The sequence below is a fragment of the Delphinus delphis genome, chromosome X (assembly GCF_949987515.2).
Source record: "Delphinus delphis chromosome X, mDelDel1.2, whole genome shotgun sequence".
Classification (NCBI taxonomy): Eukaryota; Metazoa; Chordata; class Mammalia; order Artiodactyla; family Delphinidae; genus Delphinus; species Delphinus delphis.
Window position 1 is genome coordinate 39,499,659 of NC_082704.1, and position 26,049 is coordinate 39,525,707.

Genomic DNA, 26,049 nt, shown 5'->3' on the forward strand with positions numbered 1-26,049 from the left:
TGTGTGTCTTGGATTGCTCTTCCCCTGACCCAACCATGAGTTAGTGGGGCCAGGACCAAAAGGTCCCATCTCCCACATCATCCCTGGCAGTCTCTAGCATTTATATCCGACCTACACAGTGCTTGAAAATTATAGAGTAAGGACTCCATTCCTGGACAACCCTAAAATCCAAGCTTTGCCTCCCGATAACCTTCTCCCCACCACTTCAGTATTCACAAGTTGCGACCGTTCTGATGTTCACTTCTATAAACAAATATAACGTATTTAGCAAGTAAAGTACCATATTTACTCCATTAATTATGGATTTCTTAATTATTTAACAGGTCTAAAACTGTGTTAACATATTTATTAGGTTCTTAGGTTCTGTACCTAAGAGTATTTTCCCCACAACTCCAGTGTTTTTTTAACTATTTTATTTTGAAATAATTATTGATTTACCAAAAGTTGCAAAAAAATGTGTAGAGAGGTCATGTATACCCATCACTCACCTTCTCCTAGTGATAACACCTTGTATTACTTTAGTACAGCGTCGAAACTAAGAAATGGACATTGGTACAATCCACTGAGCTTACCACAGTTTCACCATTTTACATGCACTCATTGGTGTGTTAGAACACCTGTGCATAATACTTATATATATATAATTTCATGCACTTTTACCAGCAGTGTAGGTGTTCTAACTATCACCACAAACAAGATCAAAAACTGTTTCATCACCACACGTTTCCCTCATGTTAGCCTTTATAGCCACACCCACCTTCTTCCTGATCCCACATCCCTAAACTCTGTCAAACACTATTATAATTTCCTAAATGTCATAGAAATGGAATCAAATAGTACACTACCGTTAGGAATGGATTTCTTTCACTCAGCATAATTCTCCTGAGATCCATCCAAGTTGTAAAGTGTGTCTATCGTCTGTTCCTTTTTATTGCTGAATAGGATTCCACGGTGTGAATGTACCACAGTTTGCTTACCCATTCCCCCACTGAAAGACATCTGGGCTATTTCCACTTTTTAACTATTGTGAGTAAAACTGTGATGAACTCCATGTAAAGGTTTTTGTGTAAACATAAATTTTCATTTCAGTGGGTAAATTGCCCAGAGTGCAACTGCTGTATCATTTGGTAATCTCATGTTTCGTTTTGAAAAACCTGCCAAATTGTTTTCCAGACGGCCTGTACCATTTTGCATTCCCTTTGGCAATGTGTGAGTGACTCAGTTTATCCAGTGTTGCCTGCATTTGGTTTTGTCACTGTTTTTTTCAGCCATTCTGATAGGTGGGTTTAACATTTCATTGTGCCTTTAATTTGCATTTGCATGATGGCTAAAGATGTTGAATAGCTTTTCCTAAGCCTGTTTGCCCTCTGTTCATGTCTTTCATCCATTTTATAATTGGATTAAGAGGCAAGAAGTTACCTCTAGAGAGCTGCCCTGGCTCTGGCTAACAGGCAGAGTAAGAGAATGTGAGGCCCCTCGAGACTCACTTTTCTTGACAGGGAGGGCAGAAGTGGGGCTGAAGCTATTAAATGTTCCTTAAATTAGGACTGAACTTGGATATGGAACAGGATTAAGAGGTGGGGGCATCTCTGGGTCCATCTGTGGAGATCTGGATAGGGCAGAAGAAGAAGGGGGATATGGGGTAGAGGAAAAACAGTGGAAGGAGGGAGATACGGGGGGATGCCTTCTAAATGATGCTAGATTCATCACTCTCAGCCTGCTCAATGGAGTGCAAAAAACTATTCTTCTAGACATGTGGTTTTCAACTCTGGATATCCATTAGGATCCCCTCGAATGCTCAGATTCAACCAACTGAATCAGAGCCTCTAGGGATAAGCCCAGTCATCAGTATCTTTAAGGTTCACCTCAGTTGTTTCTAATGAGCTGTCAAACTTGAAAACCTTATCTGATGGTGTATTAGTTTGCTATGGCTGCCATAACAAGACACCACAGGCTGAGTAGCTTAAACAACAGAAATTTATTTCTCACAGTTTTAAAGGTTGGAAGTCCAAGATCCAGGTGTCCACAGGTTTGGTTTCTTCTGAGACCTCTCTCCTTGGCTTGCAAATGGCCTCCTTCTTACTCCTTCTTCACATGGCTGTCCCTCTGTGCACACACCCTGGTTATCTCTTTATGTGTCCTAAACTCCTCTTATAAGGAAACCAATCATATTGGATTGGTGTCTACCCTAACAGCCTCATTTTAATTTAATCACCTCTTTAAAGGCCCTATCTTCAAACACAGTCACATTCTGAGGTACTGGGGGTAAAGCTTCAGCATATGAATTTGGGTAGGACACAGTTCAGTCCACAACAGATGGTATGAGAAATACCTTGGTCTGAGAAATTCATCTCCCTTTTAGCCACCTTCCTGGAACTACTATACAACACTTCTGCCATCACCTCAATAGGTAGAAGTCGGTCATGTGACCATTCTTGGTTGCAAAGGAGGCTATAAATGTGGTCTTTTACTGGAAACATTACTGTCCCAAACAAATTTGGGATTCTTTTATTAGGAAAGAAGGAGAATAGGTATAGAACATATGCTACACTTTCATACCCAAGACAGCTAGAAGCACTACCTCAATTATCATGTCCTTTCTACCCAGTTTTCCAACCACAGTTTTCATGGGTTTAAACAAAACTGCTGCTTCAGAGACACCTGAGCTCACTCTCCCATCCTCCCAAATCCCATGTCCCAGACTATGCCTGAGTCCTCACTACTTAGCATACGTAATCTACATCATTCACTCACTCAGTCATTCATTCAACAAATATTTATTGGTTACCAGTGATATGTGAGGCACTGTGATAGGCACTGGAGATAAATCAGAGAACCTGACAGACAGGGTCATGGTTCTCATGGAGCTCACATTCTACAGGGGTTGATACACTCAAGATTTGAGAGCCATTAAGAAAATAATATGGGAAAATGTGACAGAGAATGACTAGGGTGGGGAAGGCAAGGAAGGATTTTCTGAAGACGTAACTTAGATTTAATATTGAAATAACAACAAGTACACAGTCAGCAGTGGGAAGATATAGGAGCTGAGCCCTTGAGGCAGAGGGAAGAGCAAGACGAAAGGCCCTAAGATATGGGCAAGCTTGGCAGTTTTAAGGAACAGCTTGTATGCCAGTGTGTATTGGGAGGACAGTGTTAGAAAATGAGGTGAGAATGGTAGGAGGGGCCCAATAACAGAAGGTCCTGTGGGCCATGGGAAGGACTCTGGGTTTTGTTCTTATTATGATGGAGCCATTGGATTCTTTCTGAAAGGAAGGGAATTATTATTATAATCTACCTTATTAAAGCTCATTCTAAATGTTCCTTGGAGGACAGACTGAAATAGAGCAACTGTAAGATCAAGAGACAAGATTAGGAGGCTACTACACACATGACAGTGAGAGGTTACAGTCTCGTAGACTACAGTCGTAGCAATGGAAGGGGTGAGATGGGGTTTGAGATGAGATGTATCTTGGAAGTACTGAACTTGTTGATGAAGTCCACGTTTGTGGTAAGGATAGAGAGGAATTAAGTGTGTCTCTTGGAATTTGGATTTTTGCAGCTGGGTTAGGGTGGTTTTCTTCGATGGGGAAATGAATGGAAGACCAGCTTTGGTGCAATGCCAGGAAACTGACCGTTGTGTTTTGACCATGTCGTTTGTGGAGCCTATGAAAAATCTGGGTGGGGAGCATGTGGTTGGATGTATAAGTCAGGAGATCCTGAGAATATTCTTGGCTGTGGCAAAAAAAAAAAACCCAAAAGAAACAAAAAAAACAAGCATGCAAGCAAGCAAACGAAAAACCCAACTGTACAGTTCAATCTGAAAATACAGGTTGATTCCACATATGAGCATGACACAGCTCTAGATTCTGGAAGGGATACAAAGACATATTAAGTCCAACTTCACTGAGCTATAATTTGTGTTCAACATAATGCATCCATCTTTTTTTATTATTTTATTTTTTGGCTGTGCTGCGTGGCTTGCAGGATCTCAGTTCCCCATCCGGGGATCGAACCTGGGCCCCTTGCAGTGAGAGCACCGAGTCCTAACCACTGGACTTAGTTGTAAGCCTAAGGCTCTGACCTGCCAGGGGCTACGAACTGTCAGACAAGAAAGATGTATGTGTGGAATATAAATATCATTCATCCACTTATTCATTCATTCATGCACCTAGTGCATGTCAAGCGAAGTGCTAAGAAGGGAAGATAGGACCAGGAAAAAATTCAGACAGTGTCTCTGTCTTCTGGAAGATTAGGAGTCAAAATAGGGAACTGCACGTGGCTCTGGTTGCTAAATAGTAAGGGAGGTATTTGGTGAGATAATTGGGGCCCCAAAAGGTCTAACCCCAGTGCACAGACACAACTCTTCCCCTTCTGCATGTCTCATTGACAATGCTGTGGCATGACCTAGAACATAGAGCTGTTAGAATAGAATGAGCCTGAATATTCTGTGCATAAATGGCTGAGGAAGCAGCTTTCCAAACCTTCCACCCAGCAATCAGCCCTGATTATGTGCAGAAGTAGATCTCAATTTCATTTAATTCTCACAGTTGGAGTTGTATGACTAATTATTTTTTCTCTGTATCTAATTAAGAAGCTGAGGTTAAGAAGGGTCAAGTATCTTGGAAGAAAATAGCAGATCTATTGATAAGAGGAAAGTGTTAGATTTTAAGCTGAGCTATTAACTAGTGTGGAATACTAGTTCCCATCCCTTAGGTCCAGGCTGAGGTAGTAGCAATGCAAATTTCTCAGTCAAATGCCTGGGATTCATTGGCCATTTGAGAATTTTAGGAACTGGAGAAGCTATAGGAAAATGAAAGCCTAACATACCATCCTCCTGCCTGCTCCGCATCATTGCTCCTGCCTCTGCTCTCTTGTTTTCTATGATAACGTCATCTTAACATTAGGTTTTGTTATTGACTGAACTGTGTTCTCCCAAAATTCATATCCTGAAGCCCTAACTACCAGTGCCTCAGAATGTGACTGGATTTGGAGATAGGACCTTTAAAAGGTGATTAAGTGAATTTAAGGCTGTTAGGGGATACGTTAATCCCATCTGACTGGTGTGCTTATAAGAAGAGGAGTTTAGGACACACAGAGAGACAGCAGAAGTGTGTATACAAAGAGGGACAACAAATTTCTGTTGTTAAGCCACTTAGTCTGTGGTATTTTTGTTGTGGCAGTCTGAACAGTCTAATACAGGCATTATGAACGTGTTTCAGTAGTTCATGAAGCAGGTAGAGTAGACTGTCAGAAAGGATGAAAATAAAGTGATGGTAAAAAATACCAATGATCAGTAAAACTGAAAGAAACGTGGTTAATTTGTATTACTATCAGGCAAAATAGACATCAAGCGATTGCAACCAAGAAGGCTACTATCAAATCATAAAAGAAAATGTATTAAGAAGATAACAAATTCTGAACTTACATTCACCTGATAACATATCTTCAAAAACATATATAGCAGTAAGTAACAAAGTTACAAGTAATAGAAAGTAAAATCCACTTTTGTGTATACGATAAGGAAAGATACTTGCTTATATAACTGAGAGCCCAGAGGTAGAGGAGACTTTAGGTTAGTTGATCCAGTGGCTCAAAGATATAAAGACTCAGGCCCAATCTTGAACCAATGACTGTGACTAGGGACATAGGATTATTGCGTGAGATCTAGAGTAACTCTGGTCTCACCCTTGGAACTAGCAGGCAAATTCCCCCCAAACATGTGACTGTATGAGGGAGGAAATGCACTAATGAAAATTTGAGACCACTTAGGAATGTATATTGCATAGGTAAAGAAAAATATTCACCTTCAGGCACCATTTGAAAGCACAATTATCAGTATGAGCATAATACCCACAGTACTCAAGCTCAAATGGTTTTCAACTACTATGTCTTTCCAGGTAACAAATACTTCTATTCAGGAAATACCTACATTGAATTAGTGAATGGGGAGCTAGAAAGCACTAGAGCTCTCACCCCTGCAGTAAGTTTAGGAAGGACCACAAAGACATCCATGGTAGCGTACTGAAATCTCTTTTTCTTTCTCAAATTTTTGGCAAAGCTTTCTCTTTACTATCGTACTTTGATATTATTGTGTCAGGATAGTTTGACTAGAAGGGAATGGATTCTTTATAGTTACAATTTCATCAAGTATTACCATTCTGTACACATACAACACAGAGTTCATAAAGGTATGAAAGGTGAGAAGCAAGAAAATTGTCAACATTTATGATCAGCAACAATTTTCTTTAAAGAGCACCATTAAATTTCAATATGGAATATCTTTAAAAGCTTCAAGCTTTTAGAAGAAATTCAGTCTCATGAAAATGTAATAAAATTAAAGAACATCTTCTGTTAATGTACATATTTGTAAATATGCAAAAAGGAATAGTCCTCTGGGAACACTAGCCCAAGAACCACCGCAGCCCTGCCGCCTGGCATACCAGGACCCAGCCCATAACACCAACAGGCTGGCACCAGCTCTTCACGTGTAAGTGGTCTTCACGTGGATGGGATTTTCAAAGTGTATCAGAGAATCATACCATCACAAATGACATAGTTTATGAGCAAAAACCCTGTAAGGAATCCCTGCCTTCTCGCCCCTTTCCATTCTTTGTCCTCAAAAGAAGTTTTCACGGTGGATGTAATTTTCTGTTTCCAGGCTGTGGTACTCCCCATGAATGAGCTCATCACCTAGAGCTGTTAAAATTTACACTGTGCTGGGGGAAGGGAGCACACTGAGTACTCTGACAGGGAGCACTACCTACAATTGTTTCTCTTCTTTCCCATTGCTTGACACTGACAGTAAAGTCACTTCTAGTTAATTAATGAGCTTCTTAAAGGAACAAAGAAAAACATGTTTCGATTACCATTTCTATAAAGGCACAGCAATATCTCATAAGTTCTCTTGGGTAATGTTACCAGATTAAGTCAATTTTACTTTCTGAAAGTAAATTCACATAGGATCTCTACTTGAGTTGTACATATTTGTGTTTGAACCAAAAGCATTTGAGTATTTGTGTTTAATTTAGCAGCATCACAAATGTCTGCTATTCTCCTTTCCCAAGTCTCTGTGTTAAACAAAGCCACTAGCACTGACCTCCTAAACGTCCACCCCAAAACAGAAATATAAACGAGTAAAAGTTGTTCCCAGTAAACCTTGCCAAACAACATTCAAGAAGAATAGCTTATCAGCCTGCCTCACCTAAACAGACACAGCACCTGATACATGCAGTGAGTGCCGAAACTGCCTAGCTCACATAAGCTGTGTTCATACAGGTGTTTACCCATAGCCTTAGCATCCCTTCCCCAATGTATGTTATAAAGAGCTGACAGGCACCCACTGGTGTAACTAAATATATTTTTTAATCCTAAAATAACGCCTGATAATCATCGCAGGGAAAGAATAAATGATACGACCATTAGTTCTGGCAGGAGAATATCTGACCCTTCCCAAGAAAAGTTATAATTAGAACTCCAGGGTTTGTCTTTTGGTTAAAGAAGTTGACCTCAATCACCATTAGTGGATTTGTCCATTAGAGAAACTACAGTTGGGACAGACATCAGGTCTTGATGTCAGATTCCATCCAGTGATTGTATACAGATGCTTCCTAAATGCATCTTGAGGTTTCATAATAGGCTCTACTTTAAACACGTGGCTCCATTTTCATACCGTGCATTTACATGTGTCCCATAAATAATTTTCCAAAATTATCCAAGTAACAGCAATGTGCCCAAACAGAGTCACTCCAAAAAATCACTACTTCCTTCAACAGGCTTAGAACTACAAACACAGTCTGTTATCGTTACTAGTATATTCAAATTTAACGATGGTGCAAAATTTGGTCTGTTGTATTTTCTTCAGGTTATTTATGTAGCCATGCCACGTTGCAGGGTGCCGGCATAATAATCCCACTGCTTGTATAGCATTAAGTTTGCCTAAGCCAGCAAACGGGCAAGATCACATCAAATCTCTTTTGGATATACAGACAGATCTTCAGTTTTCCGCACCAATCAGCAAAAGAGGCGTTTGTAAAACTGCAATTAAAAAAAAACCCTAAAACTATATTGTATATTCTCCTTTCTCTGTCCTTTCTAGGAAGATGCAAACAAAATATAAGTGCAGTAATATCTAATTCAGATTCTGCTCATTTTTAACCTTTGAATTCCGTTAAGAGCCATAAAGTCTGCAATATTTCTCTTAGAATGTTTAAAAATAAAAGAAGGAAATGTTTTCAAAAAACGTATAACATTTTATACCACCTTTTATATACACAAATACTTCACTTATTAAGGATAAGTTTATATTTATACCTTAAAATGAATCCGAGGGCCTTAACTGGCTTCTGCTTTGATTAGTGAAAACTGGAATAATAATCATAGTAACTAGTCTATAGAATTGCCAGTATTAAAGGAGTTGACGTTTTAAAGTGCCTGACACATAGTAATCATTATATACATTTGTTTTTCAAATTAACAGCTAAAATTCACTTATTGAGTTTGCTTTAATTTCTCTTAGACTTGCATGAAATTACGGCAACAAAGCTTACCTGTACCCACCGCTTAGGTTTTTGAAGCGGTCCCTAAAATATGGCAATGGTTATGGATTTAGGGAGGACCTAGTCCATTGCTATGTGTTAATTTATGTGTTAAATTTCACGTGTTATAGGGAATCAGAATTAGCACACGAAAGAAGCACATTAGCACATTAAAAGGGGGCTGGGGCAGGTGAAGCCAGCCTGTGTTCTGAGGAAGATCATCGGGAGGCACCACCATCAACGGGAAGCCCAGGAATGTGGGCAATCTCAGGTCTCCAGGTCTCGTGAAGAGAACGGCCTCCTGAAACATGCAGCCGGGAGAACCCTGCTGTCACTATCCTACACTCAGGAGGCTGACGCAGCTTTTGAGCACCGTGGGCTCCTAAGGCTATGGTCACGCGGATGCGGCCATCAAGTGGCAGGCCCTGACAGTTATGAGGCAGGCCCAGACCTACTGGCCATGTCAGCACCATGAGCCCTTAAACCCTGAGCTCGTGTAGTCTCTCTGGACCTATTGCCACTATGATCATGTGGTAGATCCAGCTTTTCAAGTCGCTAGAGCATGGCAGACTCCTAAACCCTGCCCATCATGTGGGTTCATCCTGTCATGTGGCCCTCACTAGCTAGTGGCATGTGGAAGCCTCAGCCCTCCAAGTCACACAGGTGACCTGCTTCTGAGAGTCGTATGGATGCTATGGTCGGTCACACTTCCCCCTTGGTCACACATCAGGCTCAGCCATCTCTGTCTCGTGAAGATTGCTGGCTACCAGAATCTTCAGATCCCTGAGTCAACACGGATGTGGCCGCTACCATCACATGGCAGGCAAAGCGCCTGCCGTCATGTGAACACCGCACCTACCCTTCGGCTGTTGGTTGTGTATATTCTACGGTCATGGGACATGCTGTGGTCTCCTGAGGCTCACTTCTCTCGGTCACAGTTCACGATAGAGGGCTCCTGAACCCTGAGGTCACCTGCGTCCTTCTACTCTGTGGCCTCTGCCAGCCAAGCCCCTGGAAGTCAGGTAGGGCCCCACAGCAGCGCGTTGCGTTACGTCACGTCAGTCACGTGACGCCGTAAGGTCGCGACCGAGGGGGGCGCCCTTTCAGCGTGTGGAGAGCCTGCCGAACGGTGGGTAGCTCGGCTTAGCCTTCTGAGGAGTCAGACCGAGAGGTGAAGAAGACCTTTAGAATTAAGGTACTTGTCCTGGCTGAGGGGGAACTTTGATGAGGCTCTGGCTCCGATGCCAACCTTTCCACCGACTTTCATATTCTGCCACGGTAGACGGTAGGCGGTAGTTGGGGAGGAGGGGCACCCGCCGGTACTAGAGGTTTACTCAGAATTGGCGGGACAGCGGGCGGCAGGCGTTCATGGGCTGCTCTCGGCAGCTAGGCTCGGGAAACTGGGTGGACCCCTCCCTTCCCCCTTCCTTCCCAACCCCCACATTAAAGCCCTACTCTTATCTCTCTTCCATATTCGTATTCACTGCCTGCCATGTGATGGCGTCCTCTGCGCTCCTCAGACCACGTTTGTTATTAGGGACACCAGAGAACTCCTAGATGCCAGTTCGTATCGATGATTTCAAATCTGATCTGAATTTCTGTCTCTTAATTTGTTCTGTAGAGAGAGGCAAGGAGAGAGACTTTGTTTAATTTGATATTTTTTCAGTAAAAGTGTGAAAGTAGCCAGCACGTTAAGGTTCAGAATTTGTTTTCTGTCTTTGCTTTGCCGATCAGTAGCTTTGCAAAGTGTGTGGGGGGTGGGATGCCATAATCTTTTTCTGCTTGGACTCTCTAAATGGCTTAAATTAGTCCAGCCAGACACTATTGGCTTCTGATTTTCCTCCTGATTTTCTAACCCTTCCTTGTTACATTCCTTGAAAGCTCTCCCCTTTCCTTCATGTGGGAAAAAACAGTGAATTTATTTAAGAAAACCATATTAAGTAAAATTATAGATGATACATTTCATAAAAATCACATAGATGGTACTTAATGAGTAAAATGCAGCAAGTAAAAGATGGTGTTTACATTTGTGAGGGATTTAAATATGGTTTGAGAGATGGTTAAAGGGGTGATATATATATTTTTTCTTATATAATATCCATTTCTTTCCTCTCATTTCAGCACTTTCAGGTTTGCTCTGCAAGACACTATGTCTGAGAGACAGCAGCAACAAAAATGTTTTTATCCATTGAAGAAATATGGGACATACAATAATGAAGGTACAAAGGATTTCTGTATTGTCATATTTTTAAGATAATATGCCACTTGAATCTCAAAGAATAGGATAGTGTCTTGGCTTGTTCAGGCTGCTGTAGTAGAACACCGTGGACCAGGTGGCTTACAAATTACAAGAATTTATTTTTCATGGTTCTGGAGTCTGTGAAGTCCAAAATCAAGGCACCAGTAGGTTCAGTGTCTGGTGAGAGCCTGCTTCCTGGTTCATAAAGGGCTGTCTTCACGCTGTATCCTCACATGGCAGAAAGGGCAAGGGAGCTCTCTGGGTCCTCTTTTGTAAAGGCACTAATCCCATTCATGACGGCACCTCCCTCATGACCTAATCACCTACCAAAGACTTTACCTGCAAATACTGTCACCTTGGAGACTAGGTTGGTACATAAACATTCAGTCTGTAGCAGGTAGTTTCCTCAAGCTATGTGGGAAAGGAACATTTTTCCACAGACCACTGGAAGTACTAGTGTTCCTCAGAAAACATTTTGGGAAAGCCTGTTCAAAGTAAATCTCTTCTGCCGCATTAATACCTTGTACCTTTGTTTACTAAGAAGAATGTATGCTTACTAATAATTAAAATCTGTTCTTCTCATTAAGAAACCACTTATTGCTAACTCATTTTATCTTATGTCATTAGTCATTCTCTCTTTTGCTTAATCTTTCCACTTTTTCATTCTTTACATATAACCTCAATTTATGTTTCTGATATCAATACGGCAAGAAATAAGTGCATGAGTGCTAGTCATTAGGAAGTCTTAAAAATAAAATAAAATGCCCCACTCTTGAAGCGATGATACAACTTACCCGTAAGGATGAGTGGATGAAATAGCTCTCATTTTATACCAATTTTCCACACTTTTTCAAAACTAGTTTGTTATTATTATTTAATCATTATAGCTGCCATTTTTTGAGTTCCTGTTTTATGTCAAGCACTGTGGCAACCTTGTCATACCAGTTTTCTCATGTAATCCTCAGAAAAATCCTGAGAGGATGTTATTTTAATTCACAGATAAGATACAAGAGTCAAGATAGGCTAGATTATGCTGTGGTAATAGACAGTCCCCGTATCTCAGGGGCTTATTCCTCACTTCGACTACATGTCCATGGCAGGTGCATGCCCCTCACAGGATGGTGGACTTTCGGGGTCTGAGCCATTCTTACTGGAATGACTTGAAGACCCAAACTGACGGAACAGCCATCATCTAGAAAGTTGTCAGTCTCTGTGCCTGAGGGGAAGAGGACCCTGCAAGGTCTCAATCCAACAAGCATATGTTCTGGCCCAGAAATAGCACATGTCACTCACAACCCATTAGCCAGAACCAGTCACATACACAGCCCTGTCCAAACAAAGGAGGTCAAGAAGTACAGCTCTTCCAGGTCGCCGGAACAGGGACAAATGGAAACACATGGCAAACAGCACTACCGCACGATGGAACTGAGGCTCAGAGAGGTAAAATACTCGCCTAAAATCACGTACGCAGTAAGTGACAGAGCTTCACTGGATTATTCTATCAAATACTTGACAAGTCGATGTCTGAGATTGCTTGTGTCTGAATCACCTTGATGAGGGAGGTCTCTAGCCCTGTTCAGGCACCCGACGTAGTTGGTCAGCCGGGGGACTGCGGTAGCTGTTATATAGCTCCCTTTTACGCTTTCCCCTCGGCAACGTTACTTCGGAAGGAAAGTGGGTTCTTACAAATGACTCTGACTCTTCCTATACACCGTACGTAGACCACATGCCCTTACTGCTCCCTTTAAAATGTGAATTTTTCCCTTTCATTGCTGGATTTTCCTGAAAACGAGTTGGTTGCCCGGCATTCTCCAAAGGTCACCAGTAAGGTTCCTCTTTGTTGTTGTTATTGTTGATGAGTGTCATTATGAACTCCTGGCTTTTGAACATGTTGGTGGGCTTCAAACCATCGTTATGTGGTGTTGAGCAGAGGAGTGAAATGATTTGACTTGCTCTCTGCTGCTGGGTTGAAAAGAGACAGGTAAGGGAGCCAGGATGAAAGCAGAGGGGCCAGCTGGACAGCAGTACAGTCCAGGAGGTAGCTGTTGGTATCTTGGCCAGGGTGGTGGTAATGAAGGTGGTGAGAAGTGGCCGGCTTCTGGACATACTTTGAGAGAGGGGCCGAGAGAATCTCCTGACCAGTTGGATGTGGAGTGTGGGAGAAAGAGAGCACGCCAGGCCCCCTCCGAGGTTTGGGGACTGAGCAAGTGGCATTTGTGGGTCAAATGCCCTATCTGTGTTTCCTTTCACTTCCAGTGCCACACAGGGAAAGTCCCAAGGTTGTGAGTAGCAGGATTGTCCTGACAGCGGGCCACACAGGGAAAGCAAGGGCTCCCCAGAGGAGTTCATCTGAGGCCTGGTCGTAATCAGTCCATCGTGGAGTGATCAGCAGTGGGCGGATCTTTACTCATAAGCGTGCCCTGAGACAACATGGAATAGTTAATGTACAAAAGGCACAGCACACAAACCTAGAGAACCTTAAGTATTACAACCCAACGGAAGCTGGTTTCTAACAGTGTAATTACCATAATCCTCCCTCCCCACAAGCCACTAGTATGATTATCTGCTGGTTCACTGTTTCAGTGGAATGTGTTAAAAATAAAATACCCTTAGTGAATCCACCCATGGGGAAGAGAATTGACACGATCTTATTTTGCAGGTGCGGAAAAACTTCCAAATCTTTTGACATGGTGAATTAGATATGCTGGAGGGGAGAATTTGTGGGTGGAGGGGTGAACAGCAACACAACTGCTAGGAGTGAATACAAGGTGAGGTATACCCAGGACACTTTCTAAGCGTGGCTGTAGCTTCAGTATCCAGTACAGTAGATGTCAGAGTAAAGAAAATGAGCAAGAGCCAAAGAGAGGCCTTACAGAATGATGAAAGGATCAGGACACCAGGGAGACATAAAGTTCCTAAATGTGTACGCACCAAACAACAGAGCCTCAAAGTACACGAAGGAAAAACTGGTGGAGCTGAAAGGAGAAAGAGCCAGATCTATATTTATAGTGGGGGCCTTCTACACCCACCTCCCTCTTAGCAAGTGACAGAATTACTAGAGAGAAAATCAGCAAGGATATAGGAGTCCTGAATAACACAGTAAACTAACGAGATCTGCATGACATAAAGAGAACAGTCCGCCCACCAACAGCAGAGAAGAGGTTTTTCCCCGAGGGTCTCTGTAACATTCACCAAGTTAGACCATCTCCTCGACCATCAGACAAGCATCAGTAAACTCAGAAAGAATTGAGGGACTTCCCTGGTGGTGTGCTGGTTAAGAATCCGCCTGCCAGTGCAGGGGACAGAGGTTCGAGTCCTGGTCAGGAAGATCCCACATGCCGCGGAGCAGCTAAGCCCGTGCGCTTCAACTACTGAACCTGCGCTCTAGAGCCCTCGAGCCACAACTACTGAGCCCGCGTGCCTAGAGCCCAAGCTCCGCAACAAGAGAAGCCGCCGCAATGGGAAGCCCGTGCGCCACAACGAAGAGTAGCCCCCGCTCGCCGCAAGTAGAGAAAACCCGTGTGCAGCAACGAAGACCCAACGAAGCCATAAATAAAGAAATAAAATTATTAAAAAAAAAAAAACAACACTTGAAATCTCCCAGAGTGTGTTCCCTGGCCATGATGGAATCAAATTAGCCACCAGTAATAGAAAGCCAAAAGAAGAATCCCTAAACACTGGGAAATGGTGGTTGACACATCATTCCAGGTTATCATTCACACCCTTGTTATAAAAGGGCTGAAGTTAGGAAGAGTTGCCTGCTGAGCTGAAAGGCATTTCAGGCTGGCCCAATAGAGAGGTCACTCTGGCTCTTTCCAACAGAGTATTGTTCAGGGCAAGGCTGGAGGGAGGGAGACAGTTCAGGAGGCCGTTACATCAGTGCCACCTGACATTAAAGCTCCAAGTGCACTGGCAAAGGAAGTCCAGCTAGCTTGCTGGTTGTTAGTGGAATCGGTATGGTGGTTCATTGGATTTGGGAAGCATGAGAGAGGTATTGGTGTGGTTGCTGGAAAGTCCTGAGAGAAGGCAAGATTCGGGTGCCTTCCTGGTATATATGACTGGTGTCCAGTCTAGCCCATGGACGCATACACCTCGGTTCTTTATCAGTCCTGCTCCACTGTTTTAAAAGTTTCAGTGCAGTTGTCCTCTGCTCCTTCCTCCCTCTTTGTCCTCCTTGTCGTCCTCTTCCTCATCCTGCTCCTCCTCGATTCTTCCCCTGATAGTGCCATCTGTCGGATAAGGCTGTCCTCTCTGGACAGGCAGAAGAGTGTCCTTTCTGAGGCTTGTGGGACTGGTCCCTTAGGCCACGTTGGCACTTGGCCTGCCCTACCATGCTGTTAGCCTAAGACATGGTACGTGGTAAGTGGACCACAGATGTGTCTGCAAACTTGTATTTTTGTTCCTCTTTTCAGAATACAGTGATGGTGGTAGATCACCTCAAGGAAGAAAGAAAGGTTGGAGTTCTTTCCCAGGTAATTCTGGCGAGAGGAGCCCTCGTTATGAACACGATGGGTGTGAGCCTCAGCCCTCACACCTCCAGAAGGATGATGGAAACGTGGTGAAGAGGGATGTCCAGGAGGACCCCGAAGTAAGACAGTAAGTGGCCAGGCAGCTGGGTTTGTACACAGCAGCCCCTGGGACTATGCACCTCTCTCACTCTCCGTGGACTTGTTTTTCTTCTCTCACTGCAAAACTGAAGCATGCTAGAAGTGAAATAATGGTTGAGCAATCCTAATTGTAGAGCTGGTGTCAAAGACACGAGGGTGTACAGAAGACTTTCTTAGCACTTATGGCCACTCACCGTCCTTCTCTCCACGTCCCCCCTGCAGCTCTCCTTGTACCATCCGAGGCAACAAGAGAGGAGTGAGATGGCAAAGTGAAGGCCACATGCATACTACTGTGTGGAGAAACAGAAAACCTCTGGAGAGGGAAATGGGGGAGAACACACAAGATGGAACCCCAGGGAGCTGGTTCAGGGTCACAGTGAGTATCCTGTAAAATGTACGGAATGTGCAGGAGAGAAAAGGCAGGGGGAGCTGTGTTGGTCTCATGTAGAGATGCTGGTTTCTTTCACTGGGGACAGTTTGTAATCTGTCCTTTTTATTACCAGGAGTTAACAGTCTTGTTCATCTAAGGGCAGGTTCAGAGAAGCAATGTACAGGGAGCAGGCTGACCGTGAGGAGAACGGAGGAGCCTGTCTCAAAGCAAAGATGGAAACTACTGCCAAGGATATGGAGCGACTCCACATTGGAGGTCTCAGCTTGGCAAGCTGAGTGTGGGAGACAGAGGGTCGAGCCTCTGGAGACCTTGTCTGAGGGGCAAGCAGTGTGTGCGCTGGGTAGGATCTCCTGGAAATTTATAAAAGGAAGATCATCTCTGACACCTTGATTATGTGGAAGAGAGTTTGACTGGAGAGAAAGAGTACTTAGGAAATCCATATTACTCACACCCGTAAGAAATCATGCCAGTGGTCCCTTCTTTACAAGCCCTTTCAAGCTCAGTAGAAGGCCGGGAAAGAACAGGAAAAGGTTCGTCCTCCAGCCTAAATTCCCTGTTGTCTGTCCTCTCTCCCATGCCTTCTTTTCATCCTTAGATTCCTTGTGGGGTAAAGTATGACAAGACATGGCTAATGAAGTCAATCCAGAGCCATTGCAGTGTCCCCTTCACTCCAGTGGACGTAAGAGAGGATGCCGAAGCCAGACGCGTGGGCACAGGGAAGGGGGAGAGAGAGACCTGGTTCAGCAGGGTCTGTTGGCTTCTGATTCTATTGCTGTTGCATTCAATCCCTGTAGTTCCACTTTATGCAAAATGGGGCTCGGTTCTTTGTCCAGGAAGCTAGCACTGCCTCTGCATTGATGGATGTCAGCTACAAGATTCGTGACGAGGAGAGCCGAAAGGTGTGTGTCGAGGGCGTTACGTGTACCTCATCCTGAGGAAGGAGTACAGGCCAGGGGCTGGTTGTCTTCTTTGGAACTAGAGTTCCTGGTGCTTACCCCACCTCTTCTTCCTGCAGATACCTGTCTTTGTCAGCCCCTCCGCTGTTCCCTACTCTGTGCGGGATAAGTTGAAGCCAGAAGAAATGGAGCAGCTAAAGGTAATGGAGACTCACGGCGAGTAGTGTGCCAGTGCTCAGACCCACCTCTCCTTCTTCCAGTCCCCCGTCCCGCTCGCCCCCGATTTCCCTGCCACCACCACAGCCTCAGAGCGGCTCTCTCCATCTCTCTCTCCGCAGCTGACCTTGAGCAAACGATTTGATGTCTCCCAGCAAGCTCTTGACCTCCAGAGGCTCCGCCTTGACCCAGGTACGGCTGACAGCAGTAATTCTAGGGCGGGTGAGGGCAGAGGGGTCTTCCTGGAGGGAGAACTTAGGGATGGTAACGTGGGGAGGGGCTGGTGCTGGCCCCACACCCCACTCAGCCATCCTATTCCCTCCCCTCTCCTTCCTGAAGACTTGGTGGGCTATGATATTGATATATTTCTGAATCGAAGAAGCTGCATGGCTGCCACCCTGCAGGTCATCGAAAAGTATTTCCCTGAGGTAAGGCTGTAGGCCCAGTGCTGGTATTAGGGTAGGGGGTGGAAGAGATGGGGAGGAGGGCAGATTTGTCTCCAAGGTCCTAGATAGTAACCTTCACTCTACCTCTTCTTGCCCCAAAGCTGTTGTCCTTGAACTTGAGCAGCAACAAACTGTACCAGCTGGATGGCCTGTCTGACATTATACAGATGGCCCCCACGGTCAAGATCCTGAACCTCTCCAAAAATGAGGTGAGAAGAGGGAGCCAGGTCAAAGTTGGGTTGAGAGCGGGGGGTGGGGCATGTTAGTGGCCATCAGAGTGATGACAGGAGGCAGGTGAAGGTACCTGTGTGGGAGGGAGGGGTCTGGGGGTGCCGGGATCCGGATGTCCCTCTTTCCCTGGGATTCCTTTTCCCACTTCTGCCCCATATTTCTCAGCTGACGTCTGTGTGGGAGTTGAACAAGATGCAAGGGCTGAAGCTTGAAGAGCTGTGGCTGCAAGGGAACCCATTGTGTGACACTTTCCCAGACCAGTCCACCTATGTAAGGTCAGTGTGAACACCCTGTCACCCTTCTTGGTGACCTTCACCCATGGGAGCCTAGACTATCTGTGACAGTGCCCCTTTGCCAAAGGTGGCAGCCCTGGTCTTCTGGGAGGATCACAGGCCCCACCTTCTGCTCTCTCTGTGCCTATCACCGGTGAGGAGTTTCCTTCCCCTGACCTGCTCACCTCTGCAGGCGCTCTGGGGTCTGTTTCCAGCTCTCTGCGCCCAGATATATTCCAGCAAGACCTCCCAAGAGTGTGCCCCAGGAAGCAGGGCTTCTCCTCCTCACCAGGACCAGGAGCGACCATCCTTGATCCAGATGCTGGCGCCCTGGACTGAGAAGGGTCCTCCAGTCCAGGGCCTCTTGCTGAGAGAAGCCTTCCTTCTTCGTGCTGAGATGGGGTTTGCCTCCCCCGTTCTGAGAGGGGCCCTCTTCCCCTTCCTCCAAAGGGATCCCCCCTCCTCTCCCATGTTGACATGGGGGCTTTCCTGTGCCATGCTGAGGGCTGAGGCCATGGGTGGCTGCTGTCATGTCATCCATTCTGCTGGCCCAGTGCCAGGAACTGGACCCTCCTTGGGAAAAAGCAGGGCTCCCTGAGTCAGGGGCCAGACGTGGGCCCCCGCCAGTGATCAGAGGGCTTCCTGAGGCAGGAGTGGAAGGCAGAGGGCAGAGGTGGTAGAGGAGACCAAAGGACAGGCCTCTGAGGGGCACTTCCCATCCCTCCCTGCACACGTCACATTATCCCGCCTGGTCCTTCACAGGAGCCCTGGGCAGCCTGAGACAGGTATGATTCCTCAGATAAAGAACCAACTCAGAGAGGTGCAGGGGTCATCGGGAGAGAAGACAGTGATCATCAGAGGGGGCCACGGATCCTCAGCCCCATACTGAGCTGGGACCTGACCCTTTCCTCTTTCTGGGGAAGATCTGCCCCCATGGCTGCTCGGTTTCCCATGCCCAAGTCTGGCTGAGCTCACACAGGTGACAAGGTTTCAGCCAGCATCCAGTGGGCCCCCAGCCCAACACGTGCATATTTTCCATTCCTACCTGGTGTGTCTGGGCGATTCTGGGGCAGGTGAAGAGCCGCAACAAGTGTGCCGTTTCCCCTTTTTTCTCTCTTCTTCCCGGACCCCGACCACGGGAGAGCTTCTTTCCCTTCCCTTTGTTGTCTCTCTCCCCCCTGTCTCTGTGCCCCTATGTCTCTCTCATCTCTCCCTTCCTACCTTCACTCCCTTTCTGTCTTCATCCCCTCCATCTCCCTCCCTGAGCCCCACCTCACTCACCTCGCTGGCCCAGCATCCTGGGCCATCCCTGGGGGGTGTCGGGGTCTTGCCAGAGTGCTGGACCCCCAGTGAGGTAGCAGAGCCCCGGGCTCCCACTCCATCCCCTCTTCTCCCCACAGCCTTCAGTGGGGCCCTGGAGGAAGGGAGGGAGGAGAAGGAAGCCCTGCAGCACGGGTTTGAAATGCTGGTCCCTGTGGCACTGGAGAAGGGAGTCCGAGTAGTCTGGGTGGGAGCTACCTAGGCGAAGGAGAGGAAGGGAGGGAGGGAAGGAATATTAAAGTGAAGGTACTGAGAGAGATGAGGAGACAGTGCCTTTCAGACAGTAAGATGACAGATGCTCAGTGCTCAACAGGCAAGTGGACCGAAAACCCTTAAAATCAGGAGCAGAGGTGGGCAAAGGGTGCTGCTGGATTGGCCAGAACACACTGATCTCTGTTTATGGTATTACTGTTTTAACTCAAAGGAAGCATTGCAACCTTGAACTATCAACCACCTCTTCTCTATTTTTGGTTTTGGACAGGGCCATCAGAGAATGTTTCCCGAAGTTGTTACGCCTGGTAAGTGCCTACGTAAATCATTGTCTCTTACGAATGTCGGTGGCCTCTGCACCTGCCCTCAAGCCCTTTGGGTCTTGCCTAGATCACATATTAGCATCAGAACCTTAACCATTTGGGGGGACATGGACTCCTGAAAATGACATGGATATACTTGCTGGAAAAATGCCCATAAATACACACACGCACGCACACAAGTTGAATATAACACTAGAGACTTCCAGGACCTCATGATGAAGACATCCACTGTAAGCTTTCCCATGGAATTTCCAGGGCCCTTTCACACCTGACCTCTGACCCTCACCCTCCTGGGCCCATCCTTTTCCCGGATCATCCAGGGCCACTCCCCTGGTCTCCACTCCTGACTTCCTCTTCCCTTCTCCAGGATGGCCAGGAGTTACCGTCACCAGTGACCGTTGACGTTGACACTCCCTACATAGTAAAGCTCTGCAAGGTGAGGAAAAGGATCAAACAATATTTGGGGTGTTGCAGGGAGGCTTTATCTACTGCATAGTCTCAAGTGCCATTTGATTCCAGGGAAGCTACTTTGGATCTGATGAGCTGAAGAGCCTAGTCCTGCAATTCCTGCAGCAGTAAGTACCTCAGGGAAGCTGAGCAACGGGGGGAGGGCTAGGACAGGTGAGGCCACCTGAGCACAGGTCTGCTCAGGGGAGTTTTCAAGTCTCATTTGAGGTCCAGACCACAGAGATAGACTGTCTTCATTGCTCCTCCTTAGGTACTACTTGATCCATGACTATGGAGACAGACAGGTTCTCGCGGGTGCTTATCACGAGGAGGCCTGCTTCTCCCTGACGATTCCCTTCCACCCCGAGGACCCAGCCCCGTGAGTATGACAGTACAGCCTCTGCTCCCGGGCCGTGTGGCCCCCCAGCAGACACAGGCCAGCTCCTGCAAACACCCACCACCCACTGTTGCTCTTTGTCTCCTAGAAGCAGCTTGTGCGAGTATTTCAAGGACAGCAGGAATATGAAGAAGCTCAAGGACCCCTGTGAGTGTGTGATGGGAAGACTGGGTGGGAAAGGGCGGTGAAGGGGTCAATCATAGGGCCCAGGGCGTGGCAGCCCCTGACCTTCGCTCGCTTCCCCTCCCCTCACAGATCTGCGGGTCCAGCTGCTGAAGCCCACAAAACGTGTCATTGTGCACACTCTCTGTGTGTTGCCCAATACTCAGCATGACTTCAGCTCCTTAGTGGTGGACACGTGGTTCCAGACGGTGAGCGTCTGCTTTCTCCCTCGGGCGGGCCCAGGAAGCTGCAGGTGGGTGGCAGGTGGAGGTGGTGACTGGGCGCCTGGGCTCTTCCCTTTCAGGAAACGATGCTCTGCTTCTCCGTCAGTGGGGTGTTCGAGGCAGGTGAGTGTGTGTAGACCCCCAGCGCAGATGCCCCACTGCTGCCTCCCCCTGGCCAGGCTCACTCCCAGAACCACCTAGCTTCCCTGACCCCTTCCCTTCCCTTCCCCTTCTCTTCTCTTCCCTTCCCCTCCCCCTCCTGTGCCTTCCCTTCCCTTCCCTGCATTCCACCCCTCCCCTCCTCTCCTCTCCCCTCCCCTTCCCCACTGTGTTCTCCTGCCCTCAGGCTTCCCACAGACAACCCAGGTCTGAGCTGTGTCCATGCCTGTCTGCCCTGCACACCCTGGGCGTTGGTGACACAGGCTTGTGGATTTTGGTGGCTCTCATCCCAGATCCTTACTCTGAGAACTTGGGCCGTTACTGAACCTCTCAGTTTCCTCATTTGCAAAACAGGGTAGTAGTATCCACCTCTTGGGCGGCTGTGAAAAATGCACCCCGTGAACTTGTGTGGTGGTCGTCAGGGGCCCTGTCACTGGGTGCAGACTGCTCCTATACTTGCCCTCCCCATCCCGACACCCTGGCCCCCGTGAACAACTGCCCTCTCAGCATGAGTGTCCAGTCACACCCTGACTGGGGACCGCCGTGTGAGCGTGTACAGCACGTGCAGCTGTAAGGGGTACTGTTGTTTGTTTGCTGTTGAAGTGGAAGGAAGTTCTCAGCGCTGTGTGCGTTCCTTCGCCCGGACCTTCATCGCTACCCCTGCCCGCGACTGCAGGTGAGAGCCCTGTTGTGGGTGGGAATGCCCATCCCCGCCTGGGCTCAGGGGCGTGGGAATGTGGTGGCAAAGACCTTAGGTTTACTTAGTATTGTGGAAAGCCAGCAGGGAGATCCCAGGAGCAGTGTAGCCTGGTGGTTAAGAAGAGTATGGGCCTGGAATTGGCCTATGCGTTCACTCCTTGACCCAACACTCACTCGCTGTGTGACCTTGGTCAATTCCCATGACCTCTGTGTGACTCAGTGTCTTCTTCTGAGAATGGGGATCAGACTGTCCACCCCTTGCACTGTGGTAAAGGGTAAATGCGAAATTGCCCCTGGGTTGGGGATGAACCTATAAATCAAGTGAAGGTGGTAGACAGTCTCTCCAAAGGTGGGCTCTGTAGGGAGGGGCAGAGGTACCAGTCAAGGAACCTGGGAGACAGACACAGGAGGGACGTGGAAGGAATCTGGTTGCTGAGTGCCAGTGGGAGCAGAGTCAGTTTTGGGGGTGTGGGTGTGCATCCACCAGTTGTCTGAGGGCCCATTTTTCCTTCAGTCTGTGCATCGTGAATGACGAGCTGTTTGTGAGGGATGCCGACCCCAGTGAGACCCAGAGTTTGTTCTCCATCCCACTGTCTACACCCACCTCCAGCTCCATGCACCCCTCTCCCAGCAGCAGCAGGACATCATGCAGGCATCCTCCACCCCATCTGAGGTGAACCTCTAGTGGTCTCAGAAGTGAGTGCTGGGGTTGTATGGGGATAGGAGGGAGCTGGGAGGAGTAGAGGAGTGATTAATGGGAATTTTCAGGTAATTATTTTAAATCTATTTTTTCTTACAAACGTTTATTTGTGAGAAATACCCTAATTTCATACTAATACATTTCCATGTATTATAAAATACAGGTATCCTATCTTATATACTGTTTTGAAACTTCTTTTATTATTAGTGCCAGCATAGTTTCTTCTCAGTATATGTGACGCTACATTATTCTTTCTAAGATCAATATATTAAACAATTGAATTCTAGGAAGCCATAAGCTATTATTGATAGGCATTTAGCTTTTCGCCTCTTTTTCAGCATTACATGCAGTGGCATCTGCTCATTCTGGTACATACATGTTGGTAAACTTGAAGGCTTGCTCTTGTAGCATAGATGTAGCAGTGAAGTTGTGTGGTCAAGTGTCTCCAGTTTGTTCCTAAGGGAGGTCATCTATCCTGCCCCACTAGAGGTGCTTTCAGTAAAATGACTAGACTATACCAGAACTAAAAATTTCTTTACTCATCAAAAAGTGAATTCTGAGAATTCAGAGATAAGAAGAAATAGACCTCTAGGCTTTCAGGAAGGTGAAGGTGGACAGAAGTCAGGTGCCCTGGGGTTGACACTCACGGCTGCTGGCTCTGCTGACATCCCAATTCTTTCTCTTTACTTTCTTCAGTCCAAGGGCAAAATTCCACATGTGACCCTCATCCACTGACCTGGGATCTTGAGAACAAAACTCTGCAAATGAGCCTTTAGATGTCATTTTCATCCTCATCATATTTGTCACCTCTCTTCTCTTAACTGAAGCCATATCCATGACTAAGCTTGCAGTCCAGCTAATCAGGAAGCCGAAGTTTACCGTGTAGGCCTGCCCGTTGTTTTATATTTTTCCAACGCATGATCCTTGTTTATCTTTATATTAAAGAGTAACATTGCACATTGCATGTTGTGTGTCTTGGATTGCTCTTCCCCTGACCCAACCATGAGTTAGTGGGGCCAGGACCAAAAGGTCCCATCTCCCACATCATCCCTGGCAGTCTCTAGCATTTATATCCGACCTACACAGTGCTTGAAAATTATAGAGTAAGGACTCCATTCCTGGATAACCCTAAAATCCAAGCTTTGCCTCCCGATAACCTTCTCCCCACCACTTCAGTATTCACAAGTTGCGACCGTTCTGATGTTCACTTCTATAAACAAATATAACGTATTTAGCAAGTAAAGTACCATATTTACTCCATTAATTATGGATTTCTTAATTATTTAACAGGTCTAAAACTCTGTTAACATATTTATTAGGTTCTTAGGTTCTGTACCTAAGAGTATTTTCCCCACAACTCCAGTGTTTGTTTAACTATTTTATTTTGAAATAATTATTGATTTACCAAAAGTTGCAAAAAAATGTGTAGAGAGGTCATGTATACCCATCACTCACCTTCTCCTAGTGATAACACCTTGTATTACTTTAGTACAGCGTCGAAACTAAGAAATGGACATTGGTACAATCCACTGAGCTTACCACAGTTTCACCATTTTACATGCACTCATTTGTGTGTTAGAACACTTGTGTACACTTATATATATAATTCCATGCACTTTTACCAGCAGTGTAGGTGTTCTAACTATCACCACAAACAAGATCAAAAACTGTTTCATCACCACACGTTTCCCTCATGTTAGCCTTTATAGCCACACCCACCTTCTTCCTGATCCCACATCCCTAAACTCTGTCAAACACTATTATAATTTCCTAAATGTCATAGAAATGGAATCATATAGTACACTACCGTTAGGAATGGATTTCTTTCACTCAGCATAATTCTCCTGAGATCCATCCAAGTTGTAAAGTGTGTCTATCGTCTGTTCCTTTTTATTGCTGAATAGGATTCTACGGTGTGAATGTACCACAGTTTGCTTACCCATTCCCCCGCTGAAAGACATCTGGGCTATTTCCACTTTTTAACTATTGTGAGTAAAACTGTGATGAACTCCATGTAAAGGTTTTTGTGTAAACATAAATTTTCATTTCTGTGGGTAAATTGCCCAGAGTGCAACTGCTGTATCATTTGGTAATCTCATGTTTCGTTTTGAAAAACCTGCCAAATTGTTTTCCAGACGGCCTGTACCATTTTGCATTCCCTTTGGCAATGTGTGAGTGACTCAGTTTATCCAGTGTTGCCTGCATTTGGTTTTGTCACTGTTTTTTTCAGCCATTCTGATAGGTGGGTTTAACATTTCATTGTGCCTTTAATTTGCATTTGCATGATGGCTAAAGATGTTGAATAGCTTTTCCTAAGCCTGTTTGCCCTCTGTTCATGTCTTTCATCCATTTTATGATTGGATTAAGAGGCAAGAAGTTACCTCTAGAGAGCTGCCCTGGCTCTGGCTAACAAGCAGAGTAAGAGAATGTGAGGCCCCTCGAGACTCACTTTTCTTGACAGGGAGGGCAGAAGTGGGGCTGAAGCTATTAAATGTTCCTTAAATTAGGACTGAACTTGGATATGGAACAGGATTAAGAGGTGGGGGCATCTCTGGGTCCATCTGTGGAGATCTGGATAGGGCAGAAGAAGAAGGGGGATATGGGGTAGAGGAAAAACAGTGGAAGGAGGGAGATACGGGGGGATGCCTTCTAAACGATGCTAGATTCATCACTCTCAGCCTGCTCAATGGAGTGCAAAAAACTATTCTCCTTGACCTGTGGTTTTCAACTCTGGATATCCATTAGGATCCCCTCGAATGCTCAGATTCAACCAACTGAATCAGAGCCTCTAGGGATAAGCCCAGTCATCAGTATCTTTAAGGTTCACCTCAGTTGTTTCTAATGAGCTGTCAAACTTGAAAACCTTATCTGATGGTGTATTAGTTTGCTATGGCTGCCATAACAAGACACCACAGGCTGAGTAGCTTAAACAACAGAAATTTATTTCTCACAGTTTTAAAGGTTGGAAGTCCAAGATCCAGGTGTCCACAGGTTTGGTTTCTTCTGAGGCCTCTCTCCTTGGCTTGCAAATGGCCTCCTTCTTACTCCTTCTTCACATGGCTGTCCCTCTGTGCACACACCCTGGTATCTCTTTATGTGTCCTAAACTCCTCTTATAAGGAAACCAATCATATTGGATTAGTGTCTACCCTAACAGCCTCATTTTAATTTAATCACCTCTTTAAAGGCCCTATCTTCAAACACAGTCACATTCTGAGGTACTGGGGGTTAAAGCTTCAACATATGAATTTGGGTAGGACACAGTTCAGTCCACAACAGATGGTATGAGAAATACCTTGGTCTGAGAAATTCATCTCCCTTTTAGCCACCTTCCTGGAACTACTATACAACACTTCTGCCATCACCTCAATAGGTAGAAGTCGGTCATGTGACCATCCTTGGCTGCAAAGGAGGCTATAAATGTCGTCTTTTACTGGAAACATTACTGTCGCAAATAAATTGGGGATTCTTTTATTAGGAAAGAAAGAGAATAGGTATAGAACATATGCTACACTTTCATACCCAAGACAGCTAGAAGCACTACCTCAATTATCATGTCCTTTCTACCCAGTTT

The 26,049-nt window shown here is 45.8% G+C and overlaps 1 protein-coding gene across 1 annotated transcript; it reads left to right on the forward strand.

Annotated features, from left to right (window-relative positions):
* The first annotated feature begins 15,275 nt into the window (after positions 1-15,275).
* LOC132418646 (nuclear RNA export factor 2-like) lies at positions 15,276-22,476 on the forward strand. The gene is given in 19 exon segments (XM_060002644.1): positions 15,276-15,372; positions 15,606-15,759; positions 16,370-16,453; positions 16,569-16,673; positions 16,790-16,870; positions 17,009-17,078; positions 17,226-17,314; positions 17,434-17,541; positions 17,729-17,838; positions 19,637-19,673; positions 20,056-20,124; positions 20,208-20,263; positions 20,407-20,514; positions 20,621-20,679; positions 20,788-20,903; positions 20,999-21,041; positions 21,681-21,753; positions 22,291-22,391; positions 22,394-22,476. Coding segments are annotated over 18 exon segments (1,488 nt in total). The 5' UTR covers positions 15,276-15,372; positions 15,606-15,663.
* The last annotated feature ends 3,573 nt before the right edge of the window (positions 22,477-26,049 follow it).